At 37.0% G+C, this 25,327-nt stretch overlaps 1 protein-coding gene and 1 non-coding gene across 2 annotated transcripts in view; both read right to left on the bottom strand.

Moving 5' to 3' along the window:
• LNPEP (leucyl and cystinyl aminopeptidase) overlaps positions 1-25,327 on the bottom strand; it is a 90,599-nt gene that overhangs the window by 48,090 nt on the left and 17,182 nt on the right. The window contains exons 2-4 of the mRNA XM_029942636.1: positions 7,516-8,356; positions 2,275-2,413; positions 618-749 (exon numbers count right to left, since the gene is read on the bottom strand). Coding sequence (XP_029798496.1) covers positions 618-749; positions 2,275-2,413; positions 7,516-8,356 — 1,112 coding nt within the window. The remainder of the gene's footprint in view (positions 1-617; positions 750-2,274; positions 2,414-7,515; positions 8,357-25,327) is intronic.
• LOC115295103 lies at positions 17,148-17,288 on the bottom strand. The gene has a single exon (XR_003910326.1). It is a non-coding gene; the product is annotated as a small nucleolar RNA SNORA13 (small nucleolar RNA).

Below are 25,327 nucleotides of genomic sequence, written 5' to 3'. Positions count from 1 at the left end.
TTTCCTTTAGGTGTTACTGTCTAAGATGGTATTTTCAGATGCTCCCAAATCATAGCTAAGAGGGCTAGAGCTGATTCACAGGTCTCTACAGGGTCAGCAGCCAGGACCAAGGTCTGTATGCCTAGTACCTGATGCATAGGTGCAGAAGATGCCTCCCAGGTCATTTGGCATTTAGCCCTGGATCTCACAGCTTCCACAAAGGCATTTTTGTCCATGGATGGATGTCAAATTATTGTTGCTGGCATGGGAGGACATGAATGAGGGACACCTTATTCAGCCATGATGCTGTCATCTAATTTTAATTAACTTAAATGTTAAAAAAAAAACATACAAAGCCAGTAACCACCATATTGTACAGCACAGTTATAGAAGCTTTGTTATACATCTATTGTATTACTGGAATTCTCTTATGGAAATACAATTTTTAAAAACTTCAATATTATTGACTTTGGGATATTTAATTAATAAAAGTACATATAACTAAGCAAAAAGTAACATTTCTGGCATAAAATGTCAGAGTTGTGATCCAAAAGCTTGTTTTCCATTACCAGAAATCATTAAAGAACTCCTTTTAACCTCTTGTTTAACAGGCTTTCAAGACAATTACCACAACATACCAGGGTTCCATTTACTTCCTGACTCAAGTTCTTCAGTTCCCCAACAATAAATGCAACCAGGTAAGTGCTCATTTTCACACTCTCAGAAAACTCATCCTGAACAAGTCCATCTTCCATAATGACTGATGAATTCTACAAGCAAAAAGGAAAAGATAATAGTTCTGTAACTATGGTAATAAATGACCGTAATAAACTAAGAAACTAAGTATTCAAATACAAAAAGTAGTGAAGATGTTGGCATATTTTAATTTCTCAGAATAAGAGAACATGATTCTTATTCTAAACAGAGCATGGCCCTTACTCTCATTCTGTTCTATCATCGCTTATCATGAAAATATACTGAGAAGGGGTGCCTGGGTGGTTCAGTTGTTTGAGCGTCTGACTCGATCTCAACTCAGGTCAAGATCTTAGGGTTGTGGGATGGAGCTCCATGTTGGGCTTGGCACTGCGCATAGAACCTGCTTAAGATTCTCTCTCTCTCTCTCTCTCTCTCTCTCTCTCTCTCTCTCTTTCTCAAATAAAAAAGGAAAAAAAAGAAAAAAACAATACACTGACTACAGTGAAAATCTTTAAGGAATTTTTAGTTTCAAAAGATGGTTTTAAATAAATGTAACCTAAAGAAAGTAAATAACAGGGTTCTGTTTCTTCCTTTTAAAATACCATCCAAACCAAAATCCTTCCTTATCACATAGGAGTGCTCCATTCTACTGCTACAAACACAGAAGGAGGAGCTATAGTTGGGATATCCCTCTGAAAGATGTGCAACAGCTTTTTAAAGTACCATGTTGATGACCCTGAGAAAGCTTAGTGGATCAAAGGTGATTAAGTTACTACAAAGTATGTAGCAGACACAAGATTAGAGCAGCCTTGCAAGATTTCCTGACAATGAACTAAGATAGGTTTGGGGACACCAGTTGGGTAGGCATCTCACCACTTTTAGAGGAAGATTAAGGTGAAGAGTAGGGCTAGGAACGGAGCTGTTGAAGTGATGTCCCTTTTGAAGGACAGATCATATCCTCACTGGCCTACAAAGGTTGACTCCAGAGTCTGTTAGAGTGGCTCCTCTCCCCTAGCCACATGGGTTCTGAGAGGTTCCCATCAGGTTCCACATAGCCTCTCAAGTGTCAGGGAAAAAAAAAATCAACCCTAAGTTCTATCTAGTATAAAAATAATTTTGCTTGGTTTCATCTCCATTGCTTCCCACACAGAATTTACATCCAAGAAAGAGGTTCATGTTCTTGTTAAGCCTCTATGTTATAATAATGATTTTTCAATAACCAATAAAACACCAAGGTCAATCATGATTCAACATCATCATGCATCACTATTTAGAACAGCAAATTCACCAAATCTCAGAAAGCATCACTGTGATCTTTAAAACTAGTTTATATAGTATTAATATTTGCACACCTTTAATATATAGCACATACTTCACATTTCCTGCCCACATATTTCATATTTCTTTCTTCAAGTGCTCCTTGAGCTGACTTCTCAATTAATTCCAACATATATTTTAATTTCTATTTAAGCATTTAAAAAAGAGCAAAAATATACATGATTCTACTCATTCTCAACAGTATCACAAAGAAGAATTCAAGTATTCAGAACAAAGAAAGAGACCCACTCAAAGACTTTACATTAAGAAACAGAACAGTACCTTAGGCATATTTGATAAAGCAGTATATTGCTCATCCCTTATGATCCTGATGATAAATGTGGCTTTAAATCCTGGTTCATCAAAACAAGGAAAAGCAGATCTTGCTGCCAGGGGTTCAAATTGAGTTGCTGCAAAGTACCTAAAACAAATGCAAATTCATTCAATAGTTATTCAGCACTTACTATTCAAGGTATCTTGCCCAGTACTAGGGATACTAAGATAAGCATGGTATAATCTCAGTCATTAAAGATCTGCAATCAACTGGGAAAGACACAGGCTATATGATGAACAGAAACCTGTCAGGCTTCAAATCATGTCATCAATATTGAAAACAAAGTAGTGGAAATAAAAGGAAACAAATTCTGACTAGCAGTTGAGATACTATATGAAAACTGGTGACAAACTTTGAAGGGAAATTTAAGAAGTGAGGAATATTTGAAAAAGGTAGAGAAGGGAAGAAAGTATACTCTAGAAAGAGCAGGAAGCACAAGGAAAGACAGTGATGGATACCAAGGGACAGGAGGTGGCTGTCAAAAATGGCTGGAAATGAAGCCACAAAGGTAGCCTGAAGCTGGCCTTTAAAAGGTTTCAGACGGACACTCAGTATGAAGGGTGGCATTAATGCTATTAATCACCTGTACAGACTCTGGCTTCACCACATTAAATCTTAAACTTTCATGAAGACTAACAAAACTAGCTACTCTGTAGTATGCTAGTTTCCTTCAAACTTTTCAGAAATGAATAAAAAAAAACAACTTCCTCCCTCTCCTACAGCACAGCAACAACATTTGAGAATTTAGCTCATACGTAAGTCCTTAATGAATTGAAAGTTGGGAGAGAGCACCTGGGTGGCTCAGTCAGCTAAGCGCCTGACTCCTGATTTTGGTTCAGGCTATAATCTCACTGAGTTTGAGCCCAGCATCGGATTCTGTGCTGGTGGTGATGAGTCTGCTTGGGATTCTCCCTCCCTCCCTCTCTCTCTGTCCCTACCCCAATTATGCATGCTTTCTTTCTTTCTCAAAATAAATAAACAAACTTAAAAAAAACTGGGAGAAACACATAAAAAACGAGGAGAAAATCAGATTTCCAATTAAACGGAGGAGTAAAACAGATCTGCATTGGGGAAATCATCCAAACATGGCCAGAGTAGTCAGGGCAAGTGTGGCCCTGTTGTACATATTTCAGGTACTGGTCAGTATGGCACATACATAACTACCACGCTGGACAAGATGGCCTAGCTTGCTTAGGGTTTAGTTTCCACTCTTAAAAGACACACAGAAAAGAATGTGAGATTTGAAGTGAGAGGCCCAAACCCTGCACTTTATCAACCATATGAGTTCAGGCAACACACATCTCAATTTCCTTATTTAAAAAAATTTTTTTTGACATTTATTCAGTTTTGAAAGTGTGAGTTCACACACACCTCAATTTCTTTATTTTGAAAAAAAATTTTTTTAACATTTAATCATTTCTGAAAGAGACAGAGTATGAGCAAGAGAGGAGGGGCAGAGAGAGAGAGAGGGAAACACAAAACCTAAAGCAGGTTCCAGGCTCCAGGCTCCAGGCTCCAGGCTCTGAGCTGTCAGCACAGAGCCCAACCCAAGGCTCAGACTCACAGACCACGAGATCATGACCTGAGCCAAAGTTGGACCTTAGCCAACTGAGCCACCATGCACCCTCCTTATTCCGTTAAATTAAGACTGAGGTAGGATCCTCTACCAAACACCTAGGGTTTTTGTTAGACTCAAACAAGACTATTCAAAAAACCTACTTGTATGCCACAATTGCCAACAGAGATGTTTTACTATAAATGCTATACAGTCATAACTCTTCACCACACTCAATATTGTGTTTTCCTGATAAGGATTTGCCCAAATAACTGTTTCTATTAAGTAAACTACATGAAAGATAGCAATCGACATATATGAAATAATTTAAACATGCTATGTTGCTAATCAATTTCTTCACTCCACTCCCAAATTCTTACCTAGTTAATAGAAAATTGTGAAAGAGGGTCACAAGAGACCAGGGGATAAAGTTTAATGATACCCTTACCATTTATATAAAAAGTCTACTTATACGATCACTTTGGATAAAAATTGGATCATAATGTTCTGAGACAAAGAAAATCCTAAGTTATTTTTTAAAGAGATGCACTAATCACCATTTTACAGTCTCTTTGAGAAGGCTGCTGCTTGAGGATACTTATAACCTTTCCTCTCTACGCTGAATACCTTGAAGCTTATTCTTTCATTAGTTACTTCCTTTGCTTTCACAAATACTGGATGCAGTTTAGCACTACCTCCAGTAGTGTTAAAGACAATCATGAATTTGCAGGGGGTCACATAAGAGAATTCTTTAAAAAAAAATTTAATGCTTTATTTTTGAGAGACAGAGAGAGACAGCGTGATCAGGGGAGGATGAGAGAGGGAGGGAGATACAGAATCGGAAGACAGGCTCCAGGCTCTGAGCTAGCTGTCAGCACAGAGCCCAATGTGGGGCTCAAACCCACGAACCGTGAGATTATGACCTGAGCCGAAGTCAGATGCTCAACTGACTGAGCCACCCAGGCGCCCCACATAAAAGTATTCTAACCACTGAGAATAACAATGGGTAAATGAAAAAGTGGTGTGAACTAGGGAGGCATTGCATCGTAGTGGGTAAGAATGGGATTAACATGAGTTGGAGCTGGAGTTGCCCCTCTCCTACCTGCTAACTGTAAGATATTATTTATGTGCCTCTGCTTTGTTATCTGTAAAATGAATAAAATATTAATATCCACCTCTTAGTGGGTTGACAGGATAAAAGATTAAAGGTATAAAATGCTTGGAACAGTTGCTAACCCTTGAGTTCTCAGTAACGATGGGCTTTTATTATCACTGGAACTTAGGGAAGTGCACCATGAAACTCATTATAGCAGATGAGGGCTATGAGATAAAATGAGGGCCAGATCTGGAAGTATCCTGAACTTAATCCTATTAGAAAAGAGGAAGTGTGAAGGCTCTCAAACCAAAGACCAACATAGTTAGATCTGTACTCTAGAAACAGGAGTCTGGCAGCAGTGTGGAAGATGGTGGCAAGAAGAGAGGAAAGCAGTGACAAGATTAGAAGCCAGTTAAGAAGATGCTTAAAGTGTTCAAGAAAAAGACACTGAGAGACTGAAGGACAAAGAAATGAAACACATCCCCATCCTAAATTGTTTAGTAGTTCTTTCGGCATCATTTTATTGTCTAGAATCTTAAATATATAATCACCAACTTCTAGACTGATCTCCAAGGTCACTGGCCATCTCCCCCTCTTAGGTGACATAGGTAAAGTTCCCTTACCACAAATACAGGGTGGACATTTACATATATTCTAATTTCCCCATCAGTAAGGAATATATCCCTTAATTGTTTTATCTATTTATTTAAAAAATTATTTTATTATATTTGGTGGAGGAGGCACAAAAAATTTCTCTAATAGAACTAGGCAAAACTATGCAAAATTTGGAAAATGACAAAAAAATTGCTTTGAATTATAGTTTTCAGACACCTTGAAAGGCATAAATAATCTCAAATTTATCTTCCATCAAGATATACAACCATGTGGAGCACTCATTTTATTGATGCAGTCAGGTTAGCAGATTTATATACTTTCTGTCACAGCAGAATTTCATATGCTAATTTGTTTTAATAGGTTTAACAGTGTTTGTTGGGGCACCTGGGGGGCTCAGTCAGTTAAGCGTCCAACTCTTGATCTCGGCTCAGGTCATGATCTCATGGTTTGTGAGATGGGGTCCTGTGTTGGGCTCTACACTGAGAGTGTGGGGCACGCTTGGGATTCTCTCTCCCTCTCTCTCGCTCTACCCCTCCCAAGCTCACATCTTCTCTCTCTCCTCTGTCCCAAAAATAAATAAATATTTTAAAAGTACTTGTTAAAAATATTCTATTTCTTATTTTTAAGGAATTATCTTCTCTATTTTTCTAGGATTTTCTACAACCCAATCCAGCCCATGGCAAGAGTCAACAACTGACCATACTCAAAATCAGCTTTCTCTGCCATACATTTATTCCTTGTATCATATAGTAGTAGTAGGCTCAAGGGACTCCAAGGTCAAGAATCTGATTGAAAGAGGTGACTACTGGATTTGTTTTAAAGGTGTGTTTGCACTGTTTGTATGTATATCCTCTAATTCACTGAGATGATGAAGATTATAAAGGGAGAAGTAAAGCTAAGAAGTCATGGGCTGCCATTATAATTATAAATTTGCTTTTAACGTCAGATCTCAGGCAAGAGCCAGCATGCCATTTTGTAAGTAAAGGCAAAGAGAAAAGTTACTTATCTGAATAGGTGTACAGATCTTGTATTGTCTTTCTCCATTTAAAAAGGATCAAAAAAGTTCCTTAAGATAGATTTAAAATATTCATTTCTATTTTTTTCAATACATAAACATACATTTGCCAAATGGCCAGCATCAGCAATTCACAAACTGGTATACAAAGTAATATGAAGGAATGTGCCGATAAAATTAAACAGATCTATTAAGGACTTTGTGTACATAAGAGAAATGATATTACTGCTACTTATGAATAACCTGTATGCAATGTCCAGAAATTTGAACTACATTCTATGAATACCAAGATTAAACTGTAAAATACATAAGTAGGGAGAAGAATATTTTTGTTTTGAGTCACTGTTTTAAAACTAAATTAAGTTTGTCCTAGATTTTTTAAATTCCATCAGAAATCCAAATTAGAGTGACTTTTTTTAATGAATAGCAAATATTAAGTACACTAAAAATGATTTATGTAAGCATACAACAGTTCTTCCTGCCCTCTTTCTCCATCTCACTAAGCACCTCCTAAAAGTTCTGCACATTAGGAAAATAGGTCTTAAAGAATAATTCATACTCCTCTTCTTTGCTTCCCATTGAGATCTTGTAAGGTGACTGAAAACTAGATTCATCTAAGGTGTGAAACACTCAAAATAATTTAAGTTGTGGTGATCAGGAATATAAATGATACAAATCTTTATCAATTTCCTTCCATTAGAATGCCCCACTCCCACCATGATGTATGATATATGATATATATGAGCATGATAGGTGCTCAAGGCTTTGACTAAAAAAGAAATAGTAGATGCTTCCAAGTCACCACTCTGCTATTTCGCATATAACCTGCTAAATTAAAAAAATTCCAGTTAACATAACGTAAGTCTTCACAAAGCAAAGAAGTAGAACCACTTAAGAGGGCTACATACTTTTTCTCATTACTTTCATCTGTGTAGGAGATTCCATAGAACCCATAGTAAGAAGTAGATAGATTTGCTGAATACTCTATCTTCAAGGTGTAATTGTGTCCTTCAAGGAGAGCTTCAGGGGCAACAACAGCAATTTGTTCATGAAATGGGTATTCCAGTACCTCAACTTGTTTTTCTTGGCTTGAAACTGCTGACATAAAGGTCACTCTTGAAATATTATGGCCTGTACTGTGAAGAACGATATTCCACGTGGCCTGAAGAGCCTGAAGTGAAATTGTCACAGAACCCCTGAATGTCATCGAGGTTAGGTTTGGGTGTAGGTTAAGTTCATAGCGTAGTGGCATAATGGCGGTGGGAAGTCTGACTTGTGCCCACGGAAACAACTTTCCATTTGTTGCAAGTGGCTGAATCAGTCCCATTGATTGGTTTTTTTTATGGCAGCCTTCTTTGGTAAAGGTACATCTGGGTAGTAAATATATCACCATGATTATAGAAACAGCAACCAGAATAAGAAAAACACATATCGCCATGGTCCTTACAGAGGGTACCGAACAAGTCCCATCTGGGCTCGGCCTGTAGCCACTTGCACTGTTCCGAAGGCCTGAGCTTCTGTTCATGAAGGACATGCCCAGCAGTTTTGCAGATGACTCATAATCCTCTTCATCCTCATCCATCTCATGCTCACCAAGACCCCGCACCAACAGTCTTGATCCCCGGGGCTCATATTCCACCTCATCGGGCTCTAGAGGATGTAAACAGGGTTCTTTGGCTAAATCCACCACATCTGGTTCTTCCTCAAACATGCTGTTTTCAATCATATTCCTGGGGAGCTGAAGCAGATCTAAACAACCAAAACACAAGGCCAAGGCACGGAGTTAGAAAAGAAAAAAAGTCTCATCATTAAATGCCTACTAGCAAAACCACATTTAATCTAAAAATTCTTTTAGCACTAAGGCTTATTTCCATCATAGAGCTACTGAATTTAAATAAGATGCTTAGAGTTTTCTTGTATCATCTATTAAAAACTTAAGCTTAAATAAAAGTATACCACAGTCATGAAACAAAAAAGTTAAATAAGCAGTCCAGTAACAAAGAAAGGCAGCTGAGACTAAATACTAATTTCCTGGAGCACCTGGGTGGGTCAGTTGGTTAACTGCCCGAATCTTAATTTTGGCTCACAGTTCCTGAGGTCAAGCCCCATGTCAAGCTGTGTGCTGACAGTGTGGAGCCGCTTCGGATTCTCTCTCTTTCTCAAAAAAAAGTATAAAAAAAGTTTTCTTTGAATAAAACTTTTGATTACTTTCTAGGTGTGGGTTTAGTTAGCAAGCTGCCATCTTTCCATCTGCTGTGAATGACCTAGAAATGGAAGAAGAGTAATTATATAACATACCGCTTTAATCTCCTAAACGTCAGACAGTGCCTGTACTTCTCATGACTAAGTCTTGTTTTGTTTGGATGGTTAATTGTGTTTGGGTCTCATCTACTTCACTGACAGAGAAAATATTGGTATAATTGAATTTAAATTGTTTTTAACTCTTAATGAACTCTTAATGGTTAGAAATTTTCTGTGGTAGTTTTTAGTCCTAATACAGTGCTGAAGATTAGTTGTTTGATTTGCTTTTCCAAAATTTTGAAAAGGCTTTTTCTGACTTTTTTTTTTTAACTCATATGGGAAAATTATGTTTTCTTAGCACTTGCCTATGTGTTTCATTCTGTGTCAGACATGATGTAGACAACAATGGGATCTGCACAGTACGGTTTTATGTAATGAATTTCTAAACTAATCCAAGGTATAATCTAACCTATATTTAGAGCACACCCATTCCTCAATTAATATTCCCTTAGAAATTAGTTTTTGTGTATTTTGATTCCTCAGCAAAACCTTGTTTAAAGCCAAGGGGTATTCTACTGTCTAACCATTTAAGCATCTCCTGTCTGCATTTCACTTACTTCAAATATTTTGATAGGGATTTAGTCAGACATCTGCCAAAATCCATATAACTTACATTTATCATTTATCACCCATTCAGATTAATACCTGTGTAGAATTTTAATCTTTTAGAAATGGAATACATCAACTCCTCTGCTATAATTTACTGCACATTAGAGGCAGATTTTTGCAGATGTGTATAGTATCAAGTTAAATATACCAAACCAGGGGAAATCACCTTGTTAATATGTACTGAGAGATGTATTAAATATGTCATATCCCAGACATATTTATTATTATATTTATATTCAAGACTGTACTTCAAGCCTATTTAAGGAAATGCTGCTTTGCATTCTTTCATCAGCATGCTTTGATCCTACCCTTAAACTGTATAAAATACAACATGATTACCCATTGCTCTATTGGGATTTATTTGTATAGGAAGAAGGGATCCTATAGAAACAGGAAATTTTCTAAAACCTCTTAAATCCACATATACATGCTATCGTTAAGCCAAAAGCGAAGAACATCCTAGTTGAAGTTTTTCAGTTTTAAATAACATAGGTCATGTGGTAATAATCTAAGAAAACTGAATACATTTCTTTTCATTAGATTCCAAGAGCTGGTGCTCTTCAGTGTTGTTCCTGGTTCAGTGTCAATCCACAAACTCTTTGCTATCTCCTTGTGACAGGTTACGTGTGTCAGGATACACTAGTATTTAAAAATCTTACAGCAATCTGTCAATAATTTTATGTCTACCAAATTTAATTACTTAAAAAAATGAAGCTTATAGTTTGCATGTCTTTTTTCCATTTGTTTCCCAATGATTCATTGTTTTAAATGCTACAAAAGTTATGTGACAGAAGAAAAACTGAAAACCAAAAACCTTAATTCTTCAGCTCAGAAAACTTGGGAAGCAATAGGCTGCAGCTGGGTTGACAATGGGAAGCAAAGTCACTGTAATGACAATCCAGGTCGACAGGAAATTCTCAACTTTGAAGGCAGAAGTGCAAAGGAGGAAATGATTACAAGTCATGTTAAAAAGGGAGAATACCAAGGAGCTGATGTTCCTTTGGTCCAGACAGGTCTGTAAGACAGAGTGATAGAAGGAAGTCTACGTCAATTCCCAATACACATTCTGGCCTGGATAAATGGAAGAAAGAATGCCATTCACGGAGATTGAGAATATAGGTTTTCAAATTCTCTCTTTTGGCGGGGGAGGGGGAAATGTAGTGAGACTACAGTTATAGGATGGTATTTGGTCTGGGATATGACATATTTAATACATCTCTCAGATAGCCGGGTGGAGATGTTTGACTAACAGCATGTTATAAAGACCTAATTTTAGAAAGCACTTCAAATCCTGCCTGTTCCACTGACTGCTTGATCTCAAATGGGTTACCAAACATCCCTTAGCTTCAATTTCCTCACCCATAAATGTGAAAAACATTATTATTTTCAAGAACTGGTATGAGGACTATGTTATGTGGATCTGTGGGGAAGATTTGGATTTCAGAATCACCTCCATATGCATCATGAAAACCAGGCAGACAAGTGAGACTGAGAGGGAGTAAGAGTCAGAGAGCACCAGCATTGAAGAGGTGGTCAGAGGGGGAGGGGCAGAAGAGGAGAGTAAGAAGGAATACACCAGACATAGGAAAATTAGGACAGTAGCACCCCAGAAAATAAAGGAAGTGGTCAGCATTACCTGTCTTAGAAAGGTCAAGTAAAATTAGGCCTAGAGAGGCTATGAGACTTGGCAACTAGGAAGCCAGCGACGTTCATAAAAGCACCTTCAACAGAATAGCAGAAACGGAAGCCTCACAGCCCAAAGACTGGAAAATCCACTTGGGAAGGCAAGGGCTGCAGACCATTCTTTCAAGGTACATAGTTGTGTATCAAGACAAAAAGCACAGGGTCAAACTATAAGGTAATACGGCCCAGAGAAAAGTCCCTTTGTTTTGTTTTTTTGCTTGTTTGTCTGTGTTTAAGGTGGGAATAACTTAAGCATGATGTTAAAGTAAAATGACAAAAGGTGCAGGTGGAGGAGAAGATGAGGGGAAATGTTGGAATCACATCCCACAGGGATAGGAAGATGTCAAAAAGTTCCAGCAGAGAGATTAACCCGGGTGGGAATCAGGCTCTTCTCCTCTGACCCTGGGAGACAGAAGATGAAGACAGAGAAGAAGCATGTACATGTACGAGAGCATGGAAAACTGTGGACATGAACAGCAGAGGAATCAAGGTCATCTGCCCGAAGGCAGTTGTGGGGAAGGATAGGTGGCTTATGGGGGAAAAATCAAGTACAAAAGCTAAGATAGAGGACCAGGGAAAGATGACCCACGGACAAGGTATGGCTGAGAAGTTCAGTAAGCTTAGTAGAATCTGTCATACCACCAGTCTCCATAAATGCCTTTAGCAGTACTTACCAGTCCAAGTCTAAAAGAAAAAAAAAAGGCATGTATGTGTATTTTACCACAATTTAAAATGAAAAATATAAATGGGAAGATATTTTTAAAGAGTAAAGAAAGCAGCTGGGTTAATCCAGGGTTAAGTATATAGAGAGGATATGGTAAGAAACTACAGGGAAAAAACACTGAAAGCACTGGCAAGAGAGAAAGTCATTAACTGAGGGGTTCAATTTAGAAAACACCGAAAAAAGTAAAGCTTCGGCAAACAACAAGGTGAGCAACTTGAATTAAAAGAAGAAAACTTCCCCCAAACTTTAATCCCTTTAAACTACCATCACATTTCCTGAGAAAATGAAATGAAATGAGGTCTATTTTGAAATCAACAAGCCAAAATGAACTTAAAAGTATCCATAGGCCTAATTTCAGTAAGGCTTTTTGGGAGGATGCAAGATTGCTATATTCAGTTAGGTAATATAGCAGCTTGCTATATTCAAATTGGGCCTTAACAATAAAGAAAGCTGCTTCTTCTGAGGCTTCTCTGACATACTTTAACAGAGCTGAAAGCTCCAAGCATGAGACAGCATTTATATTTTCTAGATCATTTCCAAATAGAAACTTCATTAAATTTCTGAAGTGACAGCTAATTATCAAATAAAAATTTGATTATCAAATTAAAAAATAAAAATTATTTCCCCAATAAGCAATCCTCTGCCATCAAAAAGAAATTCTATTTTTTAAAAGTTTCATCCTAAAAAGGAAAAAAAACAACTAGAATTCAGAACAAGAACAGTGCTTTTTCTGTATGGATCTAATTTGATGAACATTAATAAACATTACCTAACCCCCCCGCCTCCTGCCACAGAAACACTCAAAGAAAACTTCTTCCTATTAATCACAATGCTCATGTTAAATTACAAGTTTAGATATATTATTTTCTCACCAGAATCTGAAGACTAGTCCCTAAAGGGGGAAAATTTCAAAGATCTTCTCAGTACCCCCCCGCTTTCCCTGATACATCCTGTTTGCTTACACGTCAGTGTATGAGCAGTGTCATAAAATATTAACACAGAAAGTCCTGCATGCATTCCTACTTTTACATAGTGCTGCTTCAAAACCACATTTAATTTTCCATTTGATAAACCCAAGGTCACAACCTAGGATGCATGATCCAAGTGGTCTTTCTTGTTTCCCTCTCGCTCCTTGTGCCTCTGGTGAATAGAGAAGACAGCAGGGAATGGGAGACTAAGGGCGGAGGGCAGAAAGATCAGAGAGAAATAAATGGTCAGTTCATAAGCAACATAAGCCCACTTTATTTAGTTCTGAGAGAGACTAAGATTTAATTTTCCCTTTCAAGCTATCTCTAAAGTTCATTTCAACACATACACAAATGCTGTGGGAGACTTCCACTTCCAATATGACACAGTAATTGGTACCAGACTTGTCTTTCTCTCATAAATAACTATTAAACTGGACAAAATAATGCAACTATATTTAGCTACCGGATCAATGAGCAATACTGTGAGTCTACATTTGCTTGGTTTTCTGTCCTGGGACGATTTTCTAACTGTAGTATAGTGAGCGGGAGTCCAAGCAGAGCAGGGCTAGTGGCAGAGACAGGACACTGGGGGGGATGGAAATGCACACAGTGAGGACCACAGAAGGTTGTACAGGGGCTCCCTGACTGTCTTTAACCAGTGCTGAGTGAGACTACATAGGCTTCCAAAAGAGTGGCTATAATGAGATTAACATGGAATAGAAATACTAGAGGTCAAGCAGAACAGGGAAACATTGCTAGTTTAACCCAATCTAAATAAAGAGAACACATTAACATTCTGCACATCAATTTGAAATGGCAGAAAGGCTTCACTTTAAGAGAAAAAGCACACTGTAGAATAAGACGAACTCTAGACCCACATCTAAAACCAAGCCCTAAAGCCCTAATAAAACCCATAGGGAAAAAACAATCTGGGGGAAGATTTATGCTAAGGTAGAGGGGGCTGAGAACAAAACCTGAGCTTTCCACAGAACTTCCCTAGCAAACCTATACAAGGTGATCAGCCAGTACCTAAACTGCCTCCTAAAACAAACACTGTAGAAAAATTTAAAAAGAAATTTAGCATCTCTATAATATACCTACCCTGTCCAATACATAATAAAAACATTACTAGGCATTCAACAAAACAAAAAATGTGACCCATAAGAAAAAATGAGTCATTAGAGACTGACTTTAAGTTGGCCCAAATACTGCATTTAGTAAAAACTTCAAAGCTGCTGTTTGAAAAATGCCTTAAAGGAAAATGTTTTTAAACAACAAAAGCAACAACAAAGGAGAATATATGAACAGATGAAAATCTCAGCAGAAAAATTGAAACTGCAAAAATGAATCAATGGAAGACAAAAAGGAAATTCTAGAACTGGAAGTTTCAAAAATGAAAATGAAAAACTCACTGAATGGACTTAACAGTAGATTAGAGATACCAGAAGAAAGAATCCATGAACTTGATAGATTACTAGCAATTACCAATTTGATAACACAGCATCCAAAACTTGTGGGACAATATCAGATGATTTAACACATATGTCATAGGAGCCCCTGAAGACTCTGAAAATAAACCAGAAAAAATATCTGAAGACATAAAAAATTAAAATTTTATTAAGTTGGTGAAAACACTATTTACCAGATCAGAAAAGCTCATCAAACTCCAAAGCAATAAATACAATGAAAATCATATCTAGCTAGTCATGGTCAAACTGCTCAAAGCCAGAGATAAAATCATTATAAAGAAGCCTAAAAATAATACATAGAATACTAACTTTTCACCATAACAATGGGGGCCAGAAGATGTAAGAATGTTTTTAAGGGGCTGAAAGAAAAAAAAAAAGTTGCCAGTTCAGAATTCTATATCCAGTGAAAATACCCCTCAAAAATAAGACAAAGATCTTTCAAATAAATAAAATCTGATAGAATTAATCTCAAGCAGATGTGAACTACAAGATACTATAAAACTTGGAGGGAAATGATACCAGACAGTAACTGAGATCTGAAGAAAGAAAAGAATACCACAAGTGATGAGTAAGTTGTTAAAAATATATCTTTATTCTTCTTAAAATTTCCTTAAAAGACTATATATTAAAACTATCTTCTTAAAGCTAGAATATGTAGGCAATTTTTAGTATTTGTAAATATTAAACATATGACAACAAGGGCACAAAGAAGAGAGGGGGTGAATAAGAGGAACTGTATTAAATTATATTTATGAATTGAGAAGGGGAAATTCTAAGTGTCCAGTGAAAAGTAGGAAGTATAAAGTAAGAAGAGAAAATGGTCAGGCGTAAAATGCTAAATGGCATAGTTTTGACAATAAATACACTTTAATAAGTTAAGGATGAATATTATTACCCCTAGAACAATCAATAAAAAAGTAGTTTAAAAGATGTATAGCTAAAAAGCCAATGAAGAAAGTAAAACAAAATATTAAAAAATACACAATTAACCCAAAAGGGGGCCTTAAGAAAAGAAACAAAAACAAAAGGGACAAATAAAAACGATGGCAAAATCATGGTAGATTTAAACACAACCACATAAGTGATTTCACTAATTGTAAGTGGATTAAACATTCCAACCAAAGGGCAGAGATTGTCACATTGGATTAAAAAAAGCAAGATTCTACTACACAATCTATAAGAGATACCTTTTAAATTTAAGGACACTAATAGGTTAACAAAGCAGAATAAAATTTTATAATGACAAAAGGAGAAATTCATCAAACTTAAATATGTATGTACCTAATAAGAAAGCTTCAAAATTCAAAACAGAAAATGGCAAAACTCAAGAAACAAAAATATCCACAACCATAATTGGAGATTCTGTCATCTCTCTCTTCATAATTGACAGAACAAGTAGACAACAAACAAGTAAGGCCACAGACTATCTAAACAATACTATCAACTAATTTGGCCTAAAAGACATTTGTAGACTATTACACCAAACAGCTGCAGAATACATATGTAACATTTACCAAAGTGGACCATACTGTGAGCCATAAAATAAATCTCAATAAACTTTAAAAGAGTTTTTTTGAGACTATGTTCTCTGACCACAGTAGAAATAATTTTAAAATCTCCAAATAATAAATTAACTAGACAATCTCTAGATATTTGGAAAAAAGAAAATGAACTTCTAAATAATTGATAAATCAAAGAATAAACAAGGAATTTAGAAAACATTTAAAATAAATAATATTTTTTAATGAGAGAAACTTATTGCCTTAAATACCTATATTAGAAAGAGGTTTAAAATCGATGACATAAGTTTCCACCCTAAAAAATTAAAAAGAATAGAATAGCAAACCTAAGAAGAAAAAGTAACAAAGAATAGAGCAGAACCAACAATGTAGAAAATAGAAACAAAAGAAAACTAATAAAGCAAAAAATGCTGGAGGGCAGGAAAATAGTATTACTGGCTCTTAATCGTATTCTCCTAGAAAGTGGTCTTAAAATCAACATTATGTGAGGTTCTTGTGGATCTCCAAAACCCATTTTACACTTCTCAAAAGTCTGGTTAGTTTCATGTGTCAGACAAATCAGAACTCGGTCCTTGGCTATAGACAGAGATCCTCTTTCAGAAGCCCCAGTGTCTTTTATCTTTCCCTCCTCCAAGAGTATCTGGTAAACAAAATCATTTAGCCAGTGTTAATGCTAGCTATACCCAAATTTAGAAAAATCCATATGTTCTCCCCCTCCTCTTTAAAATAAAAAGGTAGATTTTATTTTTGTAAATCCAAGTATTTAAAAGGAATTGGAGAGCTATTTCTTTTTATTTTTTTAAATGTTTACTTATTTTGGGAGAGAGAGAGAGAGAGAGAGAGAGAGAGAGAGAGAGACAGAGCACAAGCAGGAGAGGGGTCAGAGAAAGAGGGAGACACAGAATCCCAAGCAGGCTCCAGGCTCTAAGCTGTCAGCACAGAGTCCCGACGTGGGGCTTGAACCCACGAACCCTGTGAGTTCATGACCTGAGCCGAAGTCGGACACTCAACCAACTGAGCCACCTAGGCTCCCCTAGAGAGCTATTATTTAAAGTAAACCTCTCATAATCTTTTCAAAGTAAAAAGTATTCTTCTGCAAAAAGCAAAAAACAAAACTGTGCTTAACTCATCTATTTCTGTATTCAGATTTTTGTATATTTTTTCTTAAAAAGTGAAATCAGTCCTCTTCTAAACTGTTTAAGAGAAACTATACATTTAAAGGCAGACTTAAGATCAAATGTGTAAACAAATTAATGTAAGAGGAGAAACTCTTACTTCACGCAGCTCCTACACCAACAATATTCAAATTCAAATTCAAATTCAAGGGCAGGAAAAGGCAGTAAAGCTTCCACCTTTTTTGACACCACATTCATTAGTTTTCAAAAGTGAACTGGCAACACAAAGGCTACAAGAAAAATCTCTTTTTAAGTGTCCATTTGAAATTTAATTGAAGTTAAGTCAATAAGAAAATGAAAGAGCAAAGAAATAAAAGAGGGGGGGTCTCATTTTTAAGCATTTGCTTTCAAGTGCTTACTTTATTTATAGTAAATCACAACTCTGAGGTTCATTCTGCAGAAATACAACCATCCTGCAATAGTTCATGTTACAGTTTCATGAACCCAATCTCCATAGCCAGGACCTTTGTTCTAAATCTCAGGGACCCAATTGCCAAACCTATATTTAAACTAACTAAATCATTTCTTAGTTCTCAGCCATGCTTCACAAATCCTTAAGCACTACAACCATGCACAGTGCTTGCTGTGTCTCTGGCCGGTATGTGAGACCACACACATGTAACACGCGTGGCTGTTGTGGCCGCTTCATGTTTGTGCTCTTCACCACCCTTTGCACTATCCTCAGCCCAGGGGTCTCTCTTTTCCTACCCTTTATTGCCTTATTTCAATATAATTTTTCTAAGTCCCTAGTTTCTTTCACCTTTTTAAAATCAACTCAACTATTACTAGCACAAATGTCCTCCTGTGACCCAATCCCCTACTCTCCCTAAAATAGTACACCATAAAAATTAAAATGCCTAGCTGTTCTCTTAGGATGAAAAGGTTAAAATGACTGCAATAAAGAAATGTTTAAAATGAGCCCTGAAAAAAATAACCCAGCGAGACTTTCACAGATAATACTTTTTTCCCCTATGGTAACTCCTGAGACAATCTAGGAAAAGCAATTTGATTTATAATAAATTTGACATTATCTAGTCATCATTCTAAAGTAATCCTGCCAACCTGTTTATCCAGGACAGGCTTTCTTCTTTGGTAACCACCGTCCACACAGTTGTGTTTATAATTAGACTGTGCAGTGTTAATTATGCTGGCTGCCCTGCCAGTGTTCTACAGAGACTACAGGGAGAGATCAAAACAATCATTCCCAAATCATGAGTCACCTCACTCTTTCCATACTACAAGCCCCTGGCAGCCTTTCAGACCTGGAAAATGGAAGTTGTGCACACTACACGCTTGTATGGCTTTTCACATTTAGGATGAAATACTAAGGTCTAAAATCTGCTTCATACTTTTTTCTAGAATAATGGGTATTCAGTTAATCCAGTAACTTTTTGCTTATTACAGAATTATAGGTTGAAGGTGAGAAGGCTTAGAAAGATTTCAAGGCCTGGTTTACCCTACAGAGAAGGAAATTTCTGCAGAAGTAAACCATAATTATAGATGCTGCTTCACATTTAAACAGTTCCTCCAAAGGAGGGGCTCTTTTCTCATTCATCTTTATATCCCTGGTGCCCTGCAGGGGGAAAAAAAAAGCCTGTAATAAATGTTGAAATGAAAGTACTAACACCCAACACTTTAAAATTACGTATTAATTAATGAAAATTACCTCCATGGCCACTCATAAATTCTCTTAAGGCTGAACCCAAGTTTACTGAAGCTTCGAATAAGACAGAATTAATATGTTAGCTATGAGCTTAAGTAGGTCCTTCTAACACCTGCTGTGGGGTTGGGTCCTATGTCACCAGGGCTTAGTACTGCTTCAGTGATTATGGGCTCTGAGTCACTGCCTTTCTTTTCTAGTAGACCCGAATTCTTCAGACTTCTTACTGCATTTTCCCCTCTTTCTTCAAAGCTAGTACATAATTTAAAAGAATTATGGTTTAGGAGACATAAAGTATAGTGCTGAGGAACCTGTGCATTCTAGTTCGAGGTCCGGAACTTCGTGTGTTGTTGGGACCTCAGCTTTCTTATCCGTGAAATGTAGAACATAACTGCCCTGTCTCTTTAGCCTAGCATAGAGGGTACATCAAATAAGTGGGTCATAACCTTTGCAAACTATGAAGTGCCACATTCGTAGTTTGTTGCTAATATATTGAATAGTTACAGTAGGAATTTCAAAATCTCAAGTCAATAAACACACCTTTTTTTTCGCCAAGCACACTAGCATTTTGCTTTAAGATGCATCAGTACAATCCCCCCACACCTTTTACTATAAAAGGTGATTCTTAAATGCTACTCCCAGCACATGTCATTAGATAAATTCATAAAATAAGTAAAGACCAGAAACTCCAGTTTGTCTTCTGTGCCATAGATACCAAATGATAACATAAGCAACAATTCTGGCCTCTTGACGTCTTGTAAGACCAGCAACAGCAATGTAGAGGCTTTCAGCCACTGTGGAGCAGGATAACTTGAGATAATTTTGTATCACAGAGATTTTAGTACAAAGGTTTTATGTTTTAAGTCGCTTGACTTCTAATATATTTACCAAATGGCTGTCTTGATTATAAAAACACTACAACCTTTCCCAAAATATCCCTAGGGATTAAGTGCATCTAAAGGCCATGCTCATTTACTATAATTACATTTACACAATAAAACTCAGATAACCAATGACAGCTACAATTTATAAGAAGGCAATTTAAATTTATATAATGCTTGCATTGTGATTGAAATAACCTAAAGGGCAACATTACATAGACATCAATTTTACTTAACCTAACTAGAACACTCAGTCAATAAATTTTTCACTATCTTCAAATTGTACACCACATTATATTTACTCAGCCTAATCACAGCTGTTATTTTCTGTGCAGTTTTGTAGTCCTATCAGCAAAAATCTGTATGTCAGGGAGGGAGGGAAGCAACAAAGAAGATGAGTTTGCTAGTTTAATGTTGCAGCTATGAAGCACATTATTTTAAATATCTATCAAGGAGAGGCGCCGAGTTAAGTGTCTGACTTTCACGATCTCGCTCTTCCAGAGTTCCAGCTGCCCGTGTTGAGCTCTGTGCTGACGGCTCAGAACCTGGAGCCTCTTTCAGATTCTGTGTCTTCCTCTCTCTCTGCCCCTTCCCTGCTCACGCTCTGTCTCTCTCTCAAAACGCCAATGACCAAAGAGTATCAAATGCAAACATAAGCTATAGCACATAAAGAATCCTGCCATGAAATGCTTCGGATACAGAATTTAATGTAAAGGGTCAAGGAGAGGAACAAATAAACACCTGTAGCTTAATTCAAACCTTAACTGTAAAACAAGATTTTAAAAAAACGAGAGAAGAGTCATTTCCTTCAGTAAATAAACAATATTTTCTACCTCAACAAGGCAGATGTTCTTTTAACTTATGTCTACTTAAACCTCCAAATTAACAAATGTTGTTCATTCCCCCAAAAGACATTTTCTGATGCCAAGTGTCCACCGAATGCCTAAAGAGCTACTCTCTAGAAGATCCAAGCACTCATGTCCCCACCAGAGCAGTTGTATTCTTGCCAAGAATTCTTGTTCTCCAATCAATTTACGCTAGTTAAAATTGTAACTGTAGTTATGTAGTAAGTATTGTATCAAATGAAAAAAAAGAATGAAAACAGCTTCTATGAAAGCTGAATATGCAGCAGAAAGACCCCTCAAAAATGAGTCCCCAAAATAACACAGCTGCCAGATTAGGTATTAACAAGTATAACAAAAAGACTAGGGGAGAAGGCCCTACGGAAGAATTTTGACCCCTGGCTTCAAAGTGTCTAAATTCTCAAACCACTTGAAAAAAAATAAAGACCTGTAAATTACAGATGCATCACAAACAGCACATAACATATACAAGGAGAAATATGTAGAATTCTAATCAGTGGACACGTATGCAAACTAAAAGGTCAAGTCAGTCAATAAGACAATTTAGTAACTGAGTTTACATATTTTGATTTGAAATGCGAAAGCAATGTATTTTCTTATGGTTTCCATTTTTTATATAGGTTTTCAAAGTTATTCATTATATTGGAGATCATGTTAGAGGGAAAGTGATCTAAGTTTAAGGTTCACCCTAGTAGTTCATCCCAACAATTGTTAGCACACACACATCCAACTTTCCCCAAACACAAATCATAATGGGTACATCCACTTGTGAAGAATAATCTTTCTAGGGGCACCCAGGTGGCTCAGTCAGTTAAGTGTCCGACTCAGCTCAGGTCACGATCTCACGGTTTGTGGGTTCGAGCCGATGTTGGGCTCTGTGCTGACAGCTCACAGTTTGGAGTCTGCTTCAGATTCTAGGTCTCCCTCTCTCTCTGCCCTCCCCCATTCATGTTGTTTCTCTGTCTCAGTGATAAACATTAAAAATAAAAAAAAATCTTTCTATAACACTTAAGAACTTTGCTCTGCAGTTATATTTACTGATAAGTTTCAACCATAGAATGTTTAAAATCATGTCTTATCAATACATATCAAACCTAAAATATGTTCTTTGACCAAATATCTCCAGAAGAGAAATGCTTTCTAAGAGTAACTGCAGAAAAATACATGTATAAGAATGTTTACAGCAGTCTTGTTTACAGAGCAACAAAAAGGAAAGAATCGAAGTATGCGACAAAGGTATATTCATACCTAATAAAGTATTATGCAGACATAAAAATTATTTACATCATAAGTTATTTACACCTATTTTAAACATGGAAAGGTATTCAAAATATAGTATTAAGAGGCAGGTTATAGAATTTTAAATAAATACATATTCATCCAGTGGATACACTGTAAATAAAAATGTAAATACTGGTTATTTCTGGGCATTATGGGTATTTTGGGTGTTTTTAGTATCTATATTTTCTATTTTTTAAACGTATAAAAATAGGAGAATCCCGTTGAACATGTACAGATCATGTTTTAATCTATCAAGATCTAAAGTTAATAAAATGATGAGGAATTATCAACACTGTTGAGGTGTCCTAGAAATGGACCTGGGGGCGCCTGGGTGGCTCATTTGGTTAAGTGTCTGACTTTGGCTCAGGTCATGATCTCGCGGTTCATGGGTCCAAGCTCCACATCAGGCTTTGTACTGACAGTGCAGAGCTTGCTTGGGATTCTCTGCCTCTCTCTCTCAAACTCAATAAATAAACTTAGAAATGGCCCTGGATGGTGAAATCAGGAAACCTGGACACCAGGACAGAACGTGCTATTTATCTCCCATGGAGCCTCCTATTCAGAGGTGGAGTCTGTATCTTCACGCCTTGAATCTAATGGCTTTATAACTTGCTCCAATCAATGGAATGCACAAGTGACACTGTAAAATTTCCAATCCTAGTTTTAAAAGGCCTTCTTGCTTTCATTATGTCTCTTTTCCTGACCAGAGTCCCATGCGAACAAATCTGAGCTAGTGTCCTTATGGGTGAGGAACCACAATGAAAGACAAGCCCAGCCAAAGGGCAGCACCAACTGCCAGATAAGCCAGTTACACTATTTCAAATCTTCCAGTTCCAAATTAAGCTGCCAAACGATGGCTGTTACAAGTGACCTCAGGCAAGATCAGTAGACGAACATCCAGCTGAGCCCAGTACAAATTGCTGACCTACAAAATAGTGGGCAAACAAAATGGTTATTATTTAAGTGCTGTTATTTGTTACACAGCAACAGATAATGATTTCTCCATCCTCCACACAGTTTACTATTAATATTGTGGTGTACATTCTTACACTATCCCCTGTGATCACACTACACACACTAGTTCTATGATTCTGTGACACCTTGGAAAGGGGAACACAAGCAGGGCCTCATGGTTAGATTCCAACTCAGACACATAAGAATAGAACATCCAATATTCAGAACACTCAGCATTCTTTACACAAAAACTGTATACAACTATGGGCTTTCCCTCCAAAGCACCAGGGCTTTGAGAGGAAAACTTGAAGTGCCTGATTTCATAGTTTCTTACTCCCTCATCAATATATGTGAGGATGCTCTGCCTGGAGCCCTAGTCCCAGACCAGGACAAACAATGAAAAAACTAAGACCAAGTTCATTATCAAAACCATCATTTTAACACCACCACAGACAGTGATGATAAAAACCAACATTCACTAAGGGCTTTAGCACGTGTTAACAAGGCACTGGGCACAGCAGTTAGGGCTGTCTCTAAAACTAGACTGCTCTGACATTCCTGTGTCACCTTGAGCAAGTTAGTTCATCTTTCCAAGTTCAGTTTGCTCATTTGTAAAATGGAGATAAGAACAGTACCTATCTCACCGAGTTGTGAGAATTAAATGAGATATGGATAAAACATTTAGAACAGAGCCTAGAACTTATTAAAGTGCTAAATAATTATTAGCCTATGGTATTACTAATCAGCACTTTACATATGTCATATCTTTTCATTTAATCCTGACAACATTTTATAGATGAAGAAGTGGGAATCAGAGAAGTTAAATAACTTGCTAGGAAGTGGCATGGCCAAATTTCAAACCCAAATTTTTCTATGGTAGCTAAACCCTGTAAGACCGTGTGCTATGACTTAAAGTAGTCTGGGAATGTAAGGCAGGTCCCATGTGCCAGAAGTCTTTGCAGCCGCTGGATCTGGGCTGCGTGGTCACAAAGCCATCCCAGGGTCAGAGCTGAAGAACTGCAAAGAGGGTTGAGGATGGTGTCAGAGACTGACCACACTACTGCCATGTGTCAAACACGGACACTGACTACAGTTCCTACAGCTCTCTCGGCAGGGCACGGAGTAGTACTATTCAAAAAGTACTATTTGATTTTGCCCAATTACATTCCCTGTTACAACTCCATCCTGGGCAGCAAATTAAACTTGCTCCCTTCTTTCATTAGGATTCTGAAATTATGCAAATACAACACAGTAACCCATTTTACTGACACTTTATTTTTTGCTATTTTACAAAACGAGAAGCTTTTTATGAGACACTCTAAGCCTGTTATATTTTACAGATAATTAACTTTTGTTCAAAGTTATTCAGCTACTTAGTAAAAATGAATGAAACCAAGATTTCTTTTTCTAATTTTTAAATTTTTATTTTTGTACAAGGAAGATGGAAGTGAAACAAGTGAGTTTAACCTACAGTTTAAACTGCACAGCTAAGTTTAGATCTACCCAAGTGCAGTTCAATGATCTTGAAAACAACCACTTTCTCAGACTTGCAGGAAATGGTTAAGCAACCTTGGAGAAGTCATTTGTTCTTGCACCACAGCTGACACTTTTTTATGAGTCTTTTTCAGATAATAGAACTTTTAACATTGTACAAACACTTATCTACCTAAATAGCAGGTCTACAAGATGCTATGGTCATTACTTTATTCTAGGTATTCTTTGTCCTTTGAAAAGAGCAAACTAGGAAATGCCTTTTTCTAAATGAGTTTTTACATTTCATAATAAAATGAATTCTCAAGACTTTAAGACCAAGCCAGAAAGATAAAAATCATTGCAGGGAACAGACAAGCTGACATTTGAAGACTGAACAAGATGGTTCCATCCTGTTCTCAGACAAAACAGAGACCAGATATGATAGAACAAATTATATTCTGAGGGAAATTTCTCATGTTCTACTATGTAACATTTCTGAGAAAATCTATTTGCTGTCTCCTCTTATCCTGTAGTACTCGTTGAAACCTAATACTGGAAAATGTGATGCTTGGGATGACAGAATCTGCCTAATTATAAATACAGGAGCTTCCTGGCTAAAAGATGAAGCCTAACTAAATTTTAAAATGTGTGGGTTTTTCAATTTTTATAATGTTTATTTATTTTTGAGAGAGAGAGAGAGAGAGCTGAGAAGTGGCACAAAGAAAGGGAGACACAGAATCTGAGCTTCCGGCTCTGAGCTGTCAGCACAGAGCCTGACCTGAACTGTGAGATCATGACCAGAGCCAAAGTCAGACACTTAACTGACTGGGACACTTAACTGACTGAACAAGCCTAGGTGTCCCTTAAAATTTGTTTTTTAATGCAAATTATTTCTAAGACATTTTATTACTCTCCTATCTTCTTACAAAAACTGGTCTCAACATATAGTCATCATTGGGGAAAAATAACTGCACTGCAACTTGTTGAGATACAGAACTCGCTGTCCCAAATGATAAAAAAATACTAATAGAGGAAATGACACTACCATACCCCCAAACACCAAATTGGCCAATTTGCTTAAAGACACATTTCAGTTAGCAACTTAAAATTTTGCAGCAAATGTAGGACACCTGGATGGCTCAGTCGGTTAAGTGCCCCA

The sequence above is a fragment of the Suricata suricatta genome, chromosome 6, assembly GCF_006229205.1.
Source record: "Suricata suricatta isolate VVHF042 chromosome 6, meerkat_22Aug2017_6uvM2_HiC, whole genome shotgun sequence".
NCBI classification, from domain to species: Eukaryota; Metazoa; Chordata; class Mammalia; order Carnivora; family Herpestidae; genus Suricata; species Suricata suricatta.
This window is presented reverse-complemented; position numbering and strand designations above follow the sequence as displayed.